A 17,965-nucleotide genomic window follows, 5' to 3' on the forward strand; every position below is an offset into this window, starting at 1 on the left:
AATTGAACAATCATTCCTGTGTAATGTCTCTAAGAGTTACAATGCTGATGGCCGCCAGTCATGTGATGATGGTAAGGGCACTGCCCACTAGGCTGACACGGTAGAAATTTCCTCAGGCTGATATGGAGGAAATGTCCTTCATTCCTGCATCAAAATAAGAGATGGCAAAGAGATTACTGGGACAGTTTTGCCATCTGCTAGTTGGGGACAGGGAAACTCTTTAAATAAAGGAAGCGCTCCAGTTCTGGGATACTGGCCTGTCATTGGTGGTGCCACAAATGCAACACAAAAAGGCGTATACGCACTGTTGTCCTTAGCAAGACAATATCTGCTTCTTGCAAGGGGCATGGGATGCAGCTGGCCCACACCCTCCAATGGGGTCGCCAGTAGAACAGCAGCAGAAGAGCGCCACAGGTCAGCACAGAAGCTATAAGGCACAAGGCTCTGCGGAGATTCTGGGTCTGGTAACCAAACACCTCCTGGAGAGAAAAGAAGGGATCACTCTAGTTTTCTTATTTCACATAAACATATCATTTTGCTCCAAGAAACACAGTCTTTAGATGCAGGGGTGTTGGGAGAGAAATCTGGCTTTGGCTGGTTGAATCAGATTGATTGCTTACAGCTGTCAGCTGATAGAATTTTTAAAAGGACTCATTTTACTACCCTGGCCTATGGAACTAAAACGTTAGACAGGAGAAGCAAGGAATGGGCAGACTTATTTGGTTCTCAATAGTCTTAAGAGTCACCTCATATTTTTATAAAATATCTCACGTTTTGGCCCAGATTTATTTTCTTTAGGTATAAGGTTTAAAAAAAAAAAAAAAAATTCTTAATATAAATTTATTGGAGGACGATGATACAGTCATAACAGATATTCTCCACACTTCTGTATCTAGCTTTATTCACATTCAGCTCTGTTTTACAATACATGATTGAGAGGGATTGAAGGTATAAATAAGTGTGCTGCCTTCTAAACCAGTAGGATGGTATAAATTAAGAGATTATCTGTGGACATGAAAGACTTTCAAAAGACAGCTTAAAGGTATCCAGAGAGTAACATGCTGAAATACTTCTGCTTTTAGTCGTAGGTTAGGTAATATTCATCATGAATTGAATAAAGACTTGAGATGTGGCTTTTAGGGAGAAACAAATAGTCAAAAACAATGTATTTGTTTAATTAAAGCCAATTTCTGGTTCCTATCTTCTACAATGAAGTTTCACAACTTGTTTTTTAAATTAAAAAAGCTAGATTTTTTTCAGACACTAACAGGGTAGTAACCAGCGGATGGGAGATGGAGAATAAGATTGATGGTGTCTAAGGGTACAAACTTGTAGCGAGTAATAAAATAGCCATAGAGATTTAACGTACAGTGTATTGAACAGAGAAAAGAATATTGTACTATAAGTATGTAATGTGATAAATATCGAAACATCAGCCATTTTATTACAATATATATCAAAGTAACATGCTATACCTTAAATGTACACAGTGTTATGTGTCAAAATTTTCCAATTAAAAAAAAAAACACCTAGATTTTTTGTGTATTTAGAAGACCCAGAGGGATACTGATTATGAATGACATCGTTACTATACTATTTTTTCAGGTTCTGCTGTTATCGTTGGTTTTTCTTTCTATGACTGAATTCCTGCGTCCAGATCACAGAGCTGTAATGTCAAGAAAATAGGCTTTTACTGAGTTTTTATAGCACTTTCAAATGATGGAATCTTCTGAATTTTATGTCATGTTAGATCATATTATAATAAATGTCTTGGCTTAATGTTTTGGAAAAGCTTTCAGCTTATTTTCATTACGTTTTTCTAATAAAGATCTTTGTGGTAGATGAAGATTTTAATAACAGTTGTTGAAAGGAATCCTTAAACATAGTGGAAAGGTTACAAGCTTAAGAAGCAAAGACATAAATTTGGCTCTGCTAGTTACCAGTTATGTGACCTTAGGTAAATCATTTCACCTCTAGGGAATCCAAATTTACTCCTCCACAAAAAAAAAAAAAAAAAAAGAATTAGAAATGCGTGCCTTACACGGGTTCTTATTCTCAGATGAGATAATGTCTCCTAAATGCTCTGCAAAGTAATTACAATTTTAAGAGCTCCTTTCTATTGCTCCTCAACACTATCACCCACCTGAGGGGAAATGTTCATTCATTTTGGTGATGCAGCCACTGTATTTTGAGATTGTTCATGCTAAGTTTTAAATGTAACTTAGAAAGGTGTTTATTCTGCTTTCAAGCATATTTTCAATTGGGTCTCTGTTCTATCTTCTCTCTGATTTTGTTTTTATTTGTGAATTTACTTACTTATAGTTTTATTAGACTCAAATAAAATGTATATGCCAGTTCACATATTATGTCATAACTATTCTTTTTTTTTTTTACTAAGTTATTAAAGGGACTTATTGCCAAAGCCCAAGTGTGTGTAAAATAGAAGCAGAACAGTTAGGAATTTAAGTCCAGCCTATAGCTAAAATGACATTCGTAAATGACTTTCTCTTTTTCTGTTCACTTATACACAGCAATGACATTGGTAATCATACTTCTGATTCCCTTCAGTTCTTTTCTATACAACATTTTTTTTATTAAAAATGGAACTCACAATGCTAGCAAGGCTGCAAGGAAATCACTACAGCTATATACTTCTAATAACCTTATAAATTGGAATAATTCTTTAGGGAAAGCAAGGTGACAAATTGTATCAAAAATTATAGAGATGTTTCTGTCCCTTGAATCATTAATTTCACACTTAGAAATATACCCTAAGGAAATCATACATAAAGTAGAAAGCATTACCTGTAATAGCATAGCTATTGAAAGAACCAAATGATAGCTAATGGGTCAATAAGATGTGAAACATAAAACAATGGGCTATTGAGGAGCCATTAAAATCAGAGGTATGAAGTCCATGTGGATACATGGGACATTCTGTGATATAATGTTAAGTGAAGAAAAGAACAAAGAACAGATAGGATAGATGAAAAATAAATAGCAACATTATGAACTTTGACCCTACTATATCAGTAATTACATTAAATGTAAATGGCTTTATTATTATACTATGATTGAAAGCAAAAATAGTCAGACTAGATAATAAAAGAAGACCCACTATATGCTATCTACAAGAGACACATTTTAAAGAAATTATTAATTAATTAAAAGAAGCAAATAGATTAAAAGAAGGAAGAAGGGGAAAATATACTATGCAAAGATTAACAAAAGAAAATTGGTATAGCTGTATTAATAGCAGACAAAATAGACTTTAAGAAATGAAATATTATAAGAAAAAGAAGTATATGTTATAAGCTAAAAGAGCAACAGGGAGACATAACAAGCCTAAATTGTGTGCACCTATAAATGTAGTTTCCAAATTTGTAGAGCAACATTGATAGAACTTAAATCCATTCTCATCATCGGAGATTTTAACACATCTTTCTGTCTAATTGATAAGACAAGCAGACCAAAGTTTTTTTAAAAAATCAGTAAAAATACAGGAAGTTTGAACAACCCTATTAATTAAATTGCCCTAATTAAGAAATACAAAAAATTAAAGCCCAAAATTTCGTAATTTAAATTATTTTCAAGTATACATAAAATATTTACCAAAACTGACCACGTTGTGTAACATAAAGTATGATGACATTATAATTAAATTAGAAACTATGGAATGGTAACTTTAAAATTCCCAAATGTTTCAAAATTAAGCAACATATTTCTAAATAATACATGTGAGTCAAAGAAGAAATTACAACAAACATTAAGAAATATTTTGAACTGAATGAAAATAAAAATTGACAATAAGAGCCCCCAAATAGAATCTGAAGGTACATTGACAAAAGAAAGATAAATAAATTTCATGTTTTCGGAATACTACAAAACAATAAAAAAGAATGAACTTCTGATTCACAAAACATGGATGAATTTCAGATATTATACTGAGTAAATGAAGTACCATAAAACAATACACGATTCTACTTAATAAAGTTCAAACATGAGCAAAAGTAATTGATGATAGACGTCATTAAACTGTACACTTAAGATCAGTTCACTTTATTAATATAAATGTATATAAATACAACCACTGTATTTATATATGTCAATAAAAAAATTTTAAAAAGTAAATTTGTTTATTAGACACTGTGTTCTAAACAGGTTGAAGGCATTTTAATTACTTCAATGGGATTAGATTGAGAAAGAAAAGATGGCAGCATAATATTAATATTAGAACTAAATTTTTAAAGAGAGCCAGAGAAGGGGTTTCTGTAGAAAATGGGAGTTTTAGTGACCTCGGGAGACTGTTGCTGCTTCCTGCTGTGGATGATTGGGAAGAAGTGACTTCCATTGGAGCAGAGGTAAAAATCACATCCTTAATAACCGAGACAGGAGAAGAGGTCTGAGAATGACACTGCTTATGGCTGTGGACATCTCAGTCACAATGTCAGTGATATTTTTCCCTGTCTGTTAAAAAATGAAGTAAGTCAGTCAGTAAGTAGATAAATAAGAACTTGTAGATCTCCTTAAGCAAAGATGAATAGAAGCACTGTTTTTGCTTCCTTGGTAAACTGGCCTCATAAACCTTGGTAAAATTCTCTTCTAGATCTTTTCTCAGTTTTCCCAGAGGGTATGGTGCTAGGTATGAGACTTGAGGTTTGGGCTAAAAGTATCACTAGTTTATCTGGCATTTTTTTAACCAAATACTCTCAATCGGCTTGCCAATGTCTGTGTGATTCGAGCTTATCACACTGTCTGTTTCCATTTTGGCTAATGAATCTCTAGTATAATACGATTGTTCTAAATGATAAGTTCTGCTGATGCAGTAAGAGTCACTGTAATTTCTCCTAAGTATTTATACATCCCTGGCAAAATCAACTAAGAAATGCAGAGTAGAGGAGAGATCCAGAGGCAATATTTGTACCGGAAAAAGAAGGTAAATAGAATCCAGAGGTCTGACAAATGTAAAGATACTGGGAACGTGAGTGAGAGGGTCAGAATCTCAAACCCGTTATACACAGTTTCTTGTTGCAAAGGGAGTTTTGTCACTACTACTTATGTGACCTCAGGATTTAAGTCTCATCTTCCATCTCTGTTCTTAGGGAATATTAAGAACACACCTGGAAGAACAGCTGTGAGCATTGAGAGGTGAAAGATGTGGAGTATAAAGCAAGCTCTCGGCCAATGTCAGCAGGTGGTTTGATAATATGTCAGTGAAATGAGTAGAGAGGTGACTATTTTAGTTTTGAATTGCAACATACTGAGTTACAGTTGGTAATGGAAACAGGCTGTGTTCCACAAGTGAGGACCCAAGCCTGCCACCACCTAGTAAGAGTTGAGTTGAACAGCACAGCAGTTGTGCCCAACTTGAATTGCAGTCTAAGCAGTGATGTCCCTTCATTTTTTTTGTTTCTCACTAGAATTCTGTAGTCCAGATACCAGGAGAGGTACCACAGCCCTAATGGTCTTTATGTAGGCCCAGAGTATGTGTGCATGAGGAGTAACAAAGAAATATGCATATGCCTTTTGACAGAGGTTGTTGCCTAAGGTCATAATTTAGAGCCCTATCTAGGTCCCTTGGCAGAAACTTCTAAACTTCTTTTTTTTTTTAATTAAATGTATTGGGATGACAATGGTTAGTAAAATTACATAGGTGTCAAGTGTGCAATTCTATAATACATCGTTTACACCCCATCCCAGTGTCTTCTGAAAGCTATCACTTTCATTTCCTGCTCCATCGCTTACTGGTTAATGTGATCTCGGTAGACGATTTAAATCACTGAACTTTAGATTCCTCGTGTGAAAAATGTGGCTGGTTGTAAAACACAACGGAAATAGTCTCGTGTAGCAGTTAAAAGCTGGGGATATGGCACAAGAAAACCAAGTTCAAATCATATCTCTACCATTTAACCACAAAAATAATCTTGGGCAATCCACTTGACTTCTTCTGATAACTCAATTTCTTCCTCCACAAATGACAACAATAACTCTCTTCTAGGTTTGTTGTGAGACACTAAGGAGATAATATATTTAGATCCTGAAACATTTTGAGCACGTCACATGTGTTAAGAGTTAATATTAGCTTGGGTAATATATAGTTCAACAAAATTTCAGTAGATTAAAAGTGGCTAGTCCCATTGGACTCATTGTGAAATGATGTGACCACAGGCAATATTCAGACCTAATGTTATTTGCCAAAACCCTATGTTGTAGTTCTAAACATGATTGATCCAATGACTTAAATGGAATTTTTGCTTTTCCATACAGCACAAACTATCAAAATTGAAGTCCAACACAGACTAAAAAGAAAACTGCTCACCTTTGTAATATGTGAAAACTGAGAGAAGGACTTTCAGATAAACACCAAATTGACTAAAAAATTAACTAGATGTAGTAACTCTATACATGAGTGTGTATGCATACACACACACACACACACACACACACACACACACACACACACCAGCAGCAGCAGCAGCAGCAGCAGCAGCAGCACAATCAGACTCTACTTGTCCAGGAGTAAAACAGTATAATAGAACATCCTCCCTCTGACATTATATAACATGACCTTGTAAATGTTGGCTAACCGACCCTCAGTTTCCTCAGTTGTAAAATGGATATCTGACTGGCTAGCTCACAGGGATTAAGTGAGAACATATACGAAGTTCTAGCACATAAATGGCACTTTTTAAATTATTTTCCTTTCTTTCTTTTCTTTATAAGTAGCTCTTATAGTTGCCACCAAAGATAGCACCAATTGGCTAAATTCCTCAGGAAAGAAGTATAGGGTGCAGATTCATCTAAACATGTTTTCTTCCCCAAATTCTCTTTTGGGGAATCTTCTTAGCCATATGGTGCTATCCCTTGGGGTCTCTACCTGTCCTTGTTCCTGAATTGTCATTGCATCTGAAGCCCTAGCATTTATGCACAACTGGTCTTGTGAACAGGTCCTTTTTAGTTTTTGTAAATCCTTTTATTCTTATATTCACCGTTGTGTTTATCTGAATATATTCGTTGTGTATCTGCCAAGCACAGGCAAAGTAATGTGTGTTTCAAATCCTTGCAATGGATATTTTGGGTCATAGTTCCTAACACTTTACTCAAACAAAGATTCTCACAGCATAAAGTTTTACATTTATTTACTCAACCAAAACATAACATAAATAACTCTCAGTATTACAATTACCTTCTGTGAATGGCAATGCCAGTTTTTTTCTATGACGTGTTAGGATTTTCCATGGTGAAAAGTTCCAATAACCTTAGAGTAAGTTAGCTTTTTCTATGTCGGCCAAAAATTTCAGTCCCTTGAATCACGGCCTAGGAGATAATATCTCTGTACCCTTTCATGAGGCTAGAATTCATCATGTTGCATCTTTTTTTTTTTTTAAACAACAATCACAGCACCAAGTTTCTATTCATTATTCACAATCTACCCTTTGTTGTTGTTTTTATCTGGACATGGCAAATTGTGTTAGATAGTGGGGCATTCTTAAAATTCTGACCTTTTATCTCTAAGTCTGCCACGTTTCAAGGTTCTTTTCTTTAATGCAAAGATAACAGTGTCTGTATTGACGGATTGTGTTAGTGTGGTTATTGTTCCTCACCTTCTATGACTGGTTTGGCTTGGCAGCATGTAGTAATTTCTGTTAGTTGTCACTAATTACCAAGCATTGCTAATTACAGTTTTCTATATTTTGCCCTGCATTCATGCCATGCAGTGACTTCTGAGTGGCATAAAACGTTTTGAGTCACTTCCACTTTTGTCTGCATTTGACAATAAGAACTAACTTTTCTAGCATGGTGACCTTGTAGGTTCCTGGACCTAATTCCATCTATGTGTGTGTGTTTATGTGTGTGTGTTTGTGTGTGTATGTGTGTGTGTGTGTGGTGGGGGGGTGGGGCTTCCCACACAATGCCATGCAATTCTCAGACACAAGCTGGATGCCCTACAATTCAACTCCATTCTGATACTGTCTACCTAAAGATAGCATCAGATTCCACAGGTTGAGGGCTCAGTCCTATAAGACTACCCTGCCCCACCCCCAATTCCAGACACAAGTCACAAGTCCAGGTTGTTACCCATACTTCTGACCAACTGGCTACAAATTGGAGGTTCCCATGATGCCCTCCTTGGGTTGAATTAATTTGCTAGAGCAGTTCACAGAACTCAGAGAAACATTTTACTTACTAGATTATTGGTTTGTTATAAAAGGATATAATGCAGGAACATCTAGATGAAAGAGTTGCATAGGGAAAGGTATAGAGACAAGTTGTGGAGATTCCATGCCCTCTCTGGAAAAACACACTCCTAGCCCCTCCACGTGTTCACCAACCAGGAAGTTCTCTGAACCCCATCTTCTGGGGGTTTTATGGACGCATCATTACATTGGCAATATTGATAAATAATTGGCCATTGGCAACTGATTCAACTTCCAGCCCCTCTCTCCTCCATGGAGTCCAGAGGGGTGGGACTGAAAATTCCAACCCTCCAATCATGTGGTTAGTTCTCCTGGCAACCAGCCTCCATCTTTAGGTGCAATCCAAAAGTCACCTCATTAACATAACAAGACACCTTTGTTGCTCCCATCACTTAGGACATTCCAAGGGTGTTAGGAGTGCTGTACCAGAAATGGGAACGAAGATCAAATTATGTTTTATAAATCACAACCTTACAGTGACTTAGTTAATAATACTGTATTATATAGATAGTTGAAAGTTGCTAAGAAGGTAGATCTTAAAAGTTTACATCACAAGAAAAAAATATTATAACTATCTGTGGTGATAGGATGTTAACTAGACTTATTGTGATGATCATTTCCCAATATATACAAATGTTGACTCATTATGTTGCACACCTGAAATCAATTTAATGTTATATGTCATTATGTTTCAATCAAGAAAGAACTAACATTTCTTGAGCACTTATTTAAGTGCCATTTATCAACCCTATAAAGTAGGTATTATTATTTACTAAAATAGGTGTTATTGTTAATAATAGTTATATAATATTATTTGCAGGTCAAAGATATTGAGTCTTGAAGCTATTCAAAATAATTATTGAAATAGTCCAACCTATTAAAATTTCCCCTTATGCTTTCTTTCTAAGAAATGCCCTTCATTCTTTAGCAGTGTGAGTCAAAACACTGTACCAATGAGCTAAACAAATCACTCTCAGCTACAGGCATTCCCATAAAGTCAGATGGTACTAGTATAACAAAAGTGCTAGCATGCAGTCTTCCTGGAAGTAAAAGTCCAACTAAGGACCCTTGTTTGATGAGGCTAATGGTGGAACAGCACTAAGTGTGGGTCAAAAGAAAATGAGATGCCTGGGCTGATCAGCACGGACAATTTCTGGAACCAGAATTTGCCCTAAGCCAAGGACGTGGGACAACATGCACATTCTTTTGAAGTTTATTTGTGCAATAAGAGCATCACTAAACAGCAGGGGTGTCTCAGAGATCGTTTGGTTCAAAATCTTCTCTTGGAAAAAACATCTGTACACTGTACTTCGCAGTGAGTATCTATTGTCTAATTAATACAGGCTGCCCACTACCTTACAAGGCTGTGCCTTCTCTTGTTGGGCAGCTGTGATGGTGTATTATTAACAGTGTGCTATTGCTGCATAATAAACTTAGTGGCTTAAAGCAACACAAATTAATTATCTGCCAGTTTCCATGGGTTAGGAGTCTGCTTAACTGTATCCTCTACTCAGCCTCTCACAAGCCTGAAATCAGGGAGTCGCCTTGGCTATACCCCTTCTGGAGATCAAGGACCTCTTTTAAGGTCACATAGTTTGAGGCACGATTGCATTGCTTACAGCTTTACGACAAAGGCCCCTATTCTCTTGTTGATTGTCAGCCAGAAGATACTCAATTCCAGGGCTCAGAGACCACGCAGAGTTCCTTGCACATTGAATCTTCCATCTTCAAAGATGCCATAGAAAACCTCCCTTGCATGAAATCCTTTTCATGCTTTAAATCTCTCTGACTTCAAGAAGGGCCCAGCGTCTTTTCGGGATCACATGATTAGGTCGGGCTCACCCAGACAATCTCCTTTTGGTTTCACTCATCTGAGCCTATGTGGATTACATCTGTGCAATCTCTTTTTGCCACGTAACATAATACAATCACAGGGTTTACAGCTCGTCATATTTGCAGGTTCCTCCCACTCAACTAAAGGAGACCATATAAAGAAAAAGGTCACTGGAGAGGTGTCATGTTAAGATTCTGCCACCACACATGGTTAGGAAGTTCTTCTATAAGGAAAACACATCAGATTGGAATCTGCCGACCTCTCCTCTGTTCTCCGCATCAGCCGTTCAACTATTCGAAGACAACCACCACAGTTGTGCTTTGGGGGAACTGTTCCCAATGTCTTAAACAGTTCTTATTCGTGATATCCAGATAACCCTTCAAATACCCTGCACTTCTTGTATGAATCTTGGAATTAAATATCACTTCCTAGAGGCTTCCTAAATAGTACAGAGTATAGCAGAACTATTATTCTGTTCTGCGGAACAGACTTATACTAAGACTTCCAAGGAAAAAAAAAAAAGACTTCCAAGGACTAATGTTTTATAGGGATATCATATTGGCAGCTAAAATGCAGCCATAACCAAATAAAGTGCTTTAATTGCTTTTTCATGAGCATCTACTAAGCCCACGTCATTCATACCTTCATCTTATACTTTGGTAATAACTTAAAAACTCAAGGCCTAATACACAGGTTAGGTGTGTTAATGTTCTGAGGCTTAATGCACCGCATTTTGCCAATTTCTCTCCTACAATCCAGCCCAGAGAACATTTTGAACCTTGATTCTATCACCTATATTGTTATCTCTCCTTCATAGTGACATGTCATTTGAAGATTAGGTAAGTTTGCCTCCATCCAACCTGTTAATATAAATTTGACTGAAGATAAGAGAGAGCCAATAGGGCTTACTTTTTCTTTTTCATTTTGAATCTTTTGAGTGTTTTTCATGTCCTTTAATGGAAAATGAGACATACATAACATTGTTTAAAATAATTCAGATGTTCAAAGCTCCTGACTTTTCTTACCAGCTCTTCACATGTCATTTGTTTTTGCAGTGTTAGACCTGAAACAATTATCATTCCCTGAGTTTAATCAAAGAGGGGAAATAAAAATTCTCAACATCAATTTCACTTAATATTCCTGCATTTTTCAAATTACACATCGTAACTCCTGACTCCCTGCATGTAAACGAACCCTTTATATTTTCATAGCACTTTCTGCATTTCCTAAGTGACTCTCTCAAAACTTGTAAGTCACGACGGGTAAGTGATGTCATTCTCAGGCAACTTGCAAGGTCCAAAAAGGTGTCCAGAACTACACCGTTAGCAGTGGAGCCTTGACCAAAGCCTAGATCTTAGAGCGCAGAGCTCCTCCACTCTTTCCCAGAAGAAAAAAAAAGTTATCATGAAGTGAAGCACTCTCCTATCAAATGTGTGTCCTCCGCACTGAGTAGCTATTTTACCTCTGGGGCTGCCCCTACTTGTCATTTTGACACTTAGTCAACGGGTGTCTGTACAGAGAGGGGGCTCCAAAGGAATGGTTCAGCTTTGCAACTGATCTGAACAGAGCAGCACTTTTGTCTCAGTGGCAGGATCGAGACCATCTCCAGAGAGTAAATGCAGCAAAGTGTGGCCAGAGAGGACCCCAAGCAGAGGCTGATATATGCATAGTGTGGCTCCAGATGTGCCTGGCTAAGGAGAGATATAATGACTTTTTTCCTCCCAGAAGGGTAATAATGATAAAACAATAACTTTTATTCATTGAATACACTGAGAGCACCCACCCTTTCCTCTGGTGGTGCCATGGGACAGTAGTCATGAGAGAACCTGTGCACATGGGCACCCATGGAGGAAGCCATGTCTACATGAGAGGAGCACACTGTAATGCCCCTCTTAGAGATTCAGAAAGAACCCTAGCACTTAGCTGTAAGAGGCCCTGCTATTATCTGCCTATGTTTCACCTAGTATTTCTCAAACCCAATTGATAGGGAGAAAAAGGACAGTTTTTATATAATACCTATTAACAATATTATTCTGCAAAAGGTATTTTTGGAAAGGTTGTATTATCTCATGTAATCCTCACCTCAATTCTGAATGGTAGGTATTCCTCCCTGTATTTCACAAGTGACTCAGAGAGGTTACATAACTTGCCTTAGAGGACAAGAACCCAAGTCTGCCTGAGACCAAATCCCATTCCATTAGGCACTGAGCTACATACCCTGAAGGCTCCATGCTTATTTAAGGTCTGGTGTTGTGAAGGATCCTGAGGGCTATTAGTGAAGCTGTGGGTCCTGAGAAGACCTCAGGAAAAGATAAGAAAAGCTGACTGTGATTGGAGCAGCTGATGAAATGTCTGGGCAGGGCAAATTTTTAGGAAAAAGACTGGTGAAGGAAAAAGAGACTATTGGAGCGAGGTAGTACTGGGGAGGGTAGAGAGTGGCAGGGAGGACCATAAAGGTCTGTACAGTGAGGATATCTATCACATGGGCTGTCATGAGGGTGACATAAAACACTGTCAAGTACCTAGCACCATGCCCAGCACAGTATTAGCTGTTCCCCCTCCTGGAAGAGTTAGGGCCAGAGAACAGGAGACAAGAATGAAAAAAGGGTTCAATTCTGGAGGCTAGTTCAATGCCTTATATCCATGCTGAGCTCAGCAAAATGACCCAGGACTGTACCTGAATAATCTCACAGGCCCTCCCGCCCTCTTAGGTTCTTTGTGAGTATTTGATTGAGGGAATTTATCACTTGCCCAAACAGTGCGTACCCTTCACTTCAAGTCCTCTCACACAATCGCAAGAGACGTGAAATGATGAATGTAAGCAGAAGTCAAATTAAGCCATTGGGAACTTTTGGGAAAGTAAGAACAAGTGGAGAGAGGTTGTAAAAGTCACAGATTGATCGTCCCCAAAGGCTGGAACTAGACCATGCCTGGGTTTAGTTTGGCCTACTCATTATAAATAAATAAATAAATAAATAAATAAATAAATAAATAAATAAATAAATAAATGCTTTTAAAATGTGTAATAAGCATTTATAATTCAAATAAGCATACCTATTTCTGGCTTCCTTTTCAAACTGGAAAGATCTGAGCACTGGGTCTGTTGCCTTACAGGACAGCAGTTGCCTAGCAGGAGGTAGAAGCTCCCATTTAGCTTGTACGCCTAGGTAGCCCGTTCCCTCCAGGCCTACCTAAGTCACCAAACATTCTGATCCACGTGAACAGGATTTGCATCTGTGCTCTCTGCCCAAGCTCACACAATTTATGAAGGAGAAATTGATAGCCACCTCCCACTCCCCAGAATGCCGACAGCATAAGGGAATTCTAATAGAGTTTTGTGGTGGATGTTTCTAGAAGTGTTTGATCCCCAAAAAAAAGGAAACTGTGGTGCCTGGCCTGTTATTTAACGCTTTGATACCCATGGTCCCTCTGTGATTAAAAGAAATAAAATAGCAGGCTATAAACTTTACAACTACAGCGCCTAGTTAGAGAAAAAAGAAAACAACCTAAGATTTTTACGAACACTCATCTACATGTTGAAAAAAACATCAAAACTGGAACAGAGCTGTTTGGCAATGAAGCCAGGTGAGCAGGTTTTCATTCTTTGATGCTTTCGGTCTGAAGAGTTTAGAGCACTGTACTGTTGTCAAGATCAGTGTGGTACAATAATGGGAGCCACCGACGTGAGCCGTGTTTGTAATTTAAATTCCCAGCAGCCATGTTAAGGAAGTAGAAAGAAGCAAGTGAAATTAATTTTCATAATATATTTTATTTATCCCCACAAATCCAAAACATTATCATTTCAATGTGTAATCAATATAAAAATTAATGAGATAGTTTACACTTTTTTTTTTTTACTAAGTCTTCCAAATCCTGTGTGTATTTTGCACTATAATGTATATCATTTCAAACTAGCTACGCTTCTAGTGCTCAAAACCCACATGTGGACAGGACTGCCATATTGGACAACATAGATTTAGATGAAATCCATTAATTTCCTTAGGTGAACAAACAAGGGTAAGTGGAGAGAGAGTGGGTATATATTTCCCGTAGAACTCACAGGGAGCTGGGGAGGCCACGCGGGAAACTGACACCCTTCTAATATGTGGACCCTATCCTCTGAGTTTCTTTCTGCCCACCCCACCCAGAGGCACGTCATCTGTCCCATCCCCCCTCGCTCTTTGTCTCCCTTTCTCATTGCCTAACTAGAGACACTTATAGTGTGAACAGCCTGATATGTCCCTTGCAGTGTGACCAGCCTGAGGTGTAACGGAAGCAGTTGGCTAGATTCCCAGCCTGTCCCTTACAGGCTGATGACCTTGGCCAAGTTACTCAACCTCCTTGGTCTCACATTTCTTTTCTATGAAATTGGATTAATTCCTTCACTGAGTTCTGAAGATCAAATAAAATAATAAAGGTAAACTCGTCAGCACCAAATAGATACTGTAGAAATTTGTGAGATTTTTGTGATTGTTTTTCAAGATTTATACATGTTTGGTGGAAGAGGCAGTGGGGGGGGGGGGAGAACTGGAAGAACTTTTTTTTTTTAAATACATGCTAATTCCCAGGCCATACTCTATTCCCTCATGAGTACTTGGTGCTTAAAACCTCTCTATGCTCCTAGCATGACTTCACGCCATACCCTGAAGGCTCCATGCTTATTTAAGGTCTGGTGTTGTGAAGGATCCTGAGGGCTATTAGTGAAGCTAATAGCCCTCAGCCTAACTTATACAGTCATACCAAAAACATAAGAATAAAAACATTTTAAAAAGCTTCAGGTTTTTCCTGAGTTTGTCCAATTATATGGAAAACCGAATGATAAGGGGAGGGGGGAACACCTCAATGTGGGAATGTACCTGATTACTCTGAAAAATGTCTGAGGAGGAAGCACGCAATCTGATGCATATGAGAGTGGCAAGACCCCCATAATCTAGAAGACACACTGTCTCAGCCTCTGCAGGTTCTTCCACTATAAAACTGTGCCCTGGGATTTCAGCCTTACCAGACTGAAGTCTCTCCAAGCCCTGAAGCCAGCACCACCTCAGTAGCCCCTGCCCAAAGCCTCTGGTACTCTGAGAAGACTGTAATAAAAGGAAGGAAAGACTCACCAGTTCGTTCTCTTCTCCTTCGTTGAGCAAAGCCCTGTGGTCCTTCTTGCTTTTCTCCTCCATCTAAACCACACCTCGTAGCTAACTCCTTGGGGAAAATGTCAACACCACCAGGTTTATGTGAACTCAACAGTCACTGCTTGTTATTGCTGTTCTCAGGTGCTTAAAAACCTCTCAGCACATACCTCACCTATTAGGCTAACAAAGGAAAAAGAGGAAATACTCTCCTCAGTCACAGGATTGGTCTGTTAATCTATCTGCTTATTGAGTGTTGTTTTTTTTTTTTCTTCCTAATATTTGTTTGCTGAGTTAGAAGTGAGTGCTTCCAGACTTAACTGTTGAACTAGAAAGACAAATAATTTCCTGTGCTGTTCATAAATGTCTCAGCCAATGAATGGGAATGACTTTGCTAAAAACCTGAGCCAACAGGATTATTAATCAGGGAGAAACGAATAAAATCACCATAGATTTTGAAAAAGTAGTAGTAGGCATATTGGGGCTGACAATGAGAACTGAAGGAAGACAGGTTGGCTCCTGACTGAGAATCTAAGAATCATTTTGGAATCAGAAAAATCTGAATTCCAATCCCTGCTCTACTGATAACCCTGGACAAATAACTTAGAATCTGAATTTTAGGTTTCTTTGTAAAATGTCAATGATAATAATTATAGATTTGATATGAAGATCTAAGATGATCTTTGTAAAAGGCCAACTGTACTTCCCTTCACACTTAATAAGAGATAATCATCACAATATAACACTAATCAAGAAGAGGCAAACTTTTAAATAGTAAACTACAATAATAATAATTTGATTCCTTTCATTTTCCCTTTTCAGTTTACAAAAAGTTTTCAGATAAGTAAATTATATGGAGGGGTAGAAGTTAAGAAGGGTGAATATTGGGGGTGTCATCTAAATTTCCACAATTGTGTAATCTTCATTATATTGGATAGTTTAAATTGTATATTTTCATAAAAAAATAGGAGTTGGTTAATTTGTGTACAATAAAAACCTTTATCACTTTATTGCCTTCGTATGGCATCTAGTCCACTGAACAAAATCTTTGCCACTTTGACCATGGAAGAAAATTTACTAGGAATTAGATTACTAGAGGATGATACTTGACTCTTTGAACCACTTGGCATAGTTGTTAGTTGCCTTGATGGGGAACCAGTGCTGTCCTTGAAGTACAGGAGAATTCAGTTGCTCTCTGGCCTAGAAGCAAGTGGCTGATGATGCCCATAACTAAAGAAAAATAAACATATGTTGCATTTTAAGTAGCGCCAATCTAAAGTACAGCTCAGATTTGGAGACAAGAGTCCCGGAGTTTAGTAAAAATCTAATAAAAGACTTGAGGGAAAGTCATCATTCACTTCTTACCAATCAGTTATTCACTTATATTTTGGCTACGAGAACACCTACTTTGTCTGGGCAGAATAACTTCAGATGAAGCACCAATGATGAGTTATGATTTGTGCAAGAGTGGGCATGTCGCTGCAGTCTCAACAACATACAAAGGAGAGACAGCTGGGGTAGGGAAAGATTAGCCGATTGATGAAAGAGAGAACTTTGTTCTATCCTTTTCTTTCTTCCTTTCTTCAAACGTGATGTGTGAGGAAGCAATGCTTGGAGCAAGACAGTCATCTTTAGAGCATGGAGAGGATAAAAATCTCCATGTTAATGGTAGTGGACGGAGAAAAGGATAAATGAGCTTAGATCCTGATATTACTGAGCCACGGAAAGAAGTCTGGGACCACCTAGCTCTACACACCTTGTTAAATAGATATAGATTTTCTTAATAAAGTACTATTGTTTGCAGTTTCTTTTACTTACAGCCCAAAGATGCAAAGTATAACACTCACAGAAACTGTGTTGAACTTTTACTCAGCAATTAAGTGCTGAACAACAGATGTTCCAGACATTATGCCAGATCCTTGGGATTCAGTGGTGAAAAAGACTCACTCCCCTGAGGGAGTTTATAGTTACTTGGGAGAGACAAACTTGTGAACAGCCTCTTAAATCGGAAGGACATTGAACTCAGACTCAATGGGATAAGATCAGCTTCCCGAAAGAAGTGGCATCTATGCCGACTTCTCAACCATGAGAAGTTAACCAGGTGAAAGGAGTGGGAGATAGTGGTGGGTAGTAGGCATACTCTAGGCCGGAGCACAGGAGAACAGAATGTGAAAGGTTTCAAGCTAGATGAGAAAATAGAGGCATATTTAGAGTATCAAGAGAAATGGAAGTAAGAGTGGAGAACAGAGGAAAGAGGAGTGTTGCACCATGAGTTGGGATGTAAGCAGAGCTATGCTCAGCCACAAAGAGCTTGTAAACCAAGCCAAACTTGTGGATCCATTCTTTAGCTGATATTCATATTGGCTTTGCATGTGGCAACAGGACTCTCTACTGGCCAAGACCGGAGACCTCAGTTCTCTTCTACTGATGAACAAATGTTCTTTCAGTTCAACATAAAGTCTTCTAATAATCATAACTGTTCACAAACGCCTTTGAGGTAATGAGCTTCCCAGCCCCAGAGGTGTGCAGGCTGATGTTTGGCCTGTTCATCATACAGATACTTAAGTCATCAGTTCAAACTTTGTGTTAATAATCTTGAGAGTATATAAGTACTGAGCACTTGCTTTAGCCACCAGAGGACATGGTTTGCAGAGAAAATAATCACTTTGGCTTTAAACTCCACCTCTGGGAGGATCTACAACAGATACTAAATCTTAAAGGATCTACTATTGTCAAATGCCGATAAGCAAGATAGAGCCAGTCACACCTCTCTGCCTTAGCCAGTCCCTTAAAAGCCCGAGTGAAAAAGT

The 17,965-nt window shown here is 38.1% G+C and overlaps 1 protein-coding gene across 2 annotated transcripts in view; it reads right to left on the reverse strand.

Moving 5' to 3' along the window:
* Positions 1 to 15,317, reverse strand: part of ATP13A5 (ATPase 13A5) — a 100,492-nt gene extending 85,175 nt beyond the window's left edge. Inside the window, exons 1-2 of one of the 2 annotated variants that reach the window (XM_019723136.3) lie at positions 15,141 to 15,315; positions 306 to 479 (exon numbers count right to left, since the gene is read on the reverse strand). In XM_019723136.3, the coding sequence (XP_019578695.3) occupies positions 306 to 479; positions 15,141 to 15,203 (237 nt within the window). In that variant the 5' untranslated portion in view covers positions 15,204 to 15,315. Of the gene's footprint in view, positions 1 to 305; positions 480 to 15,140 lie in introns of both variants that reach the window. The other variant, XM_088794412.1, reaches the window with a different exon arrangement.
* Between the last annotated feature and the right edge of the window lie 2,648 nt (positions 15,318 to 17,965).

This window comes from Rhinolophus sinicus, chromosome 17 (genome assembly GCF_057876585.1).
Source record: "Rhinolophus sinicus isolate RSI-liver-muscle chromosome 17, RSI-T2T, whole genome shotgun sequence".
In the NCBI taxonomy this organism is placed as follows: Eukaryota; Metazoa; Chordata; class Mammalia; order Chiroptera; family Rhinolophidae; genus Rhinolophus; species Rhinolophus sinicus.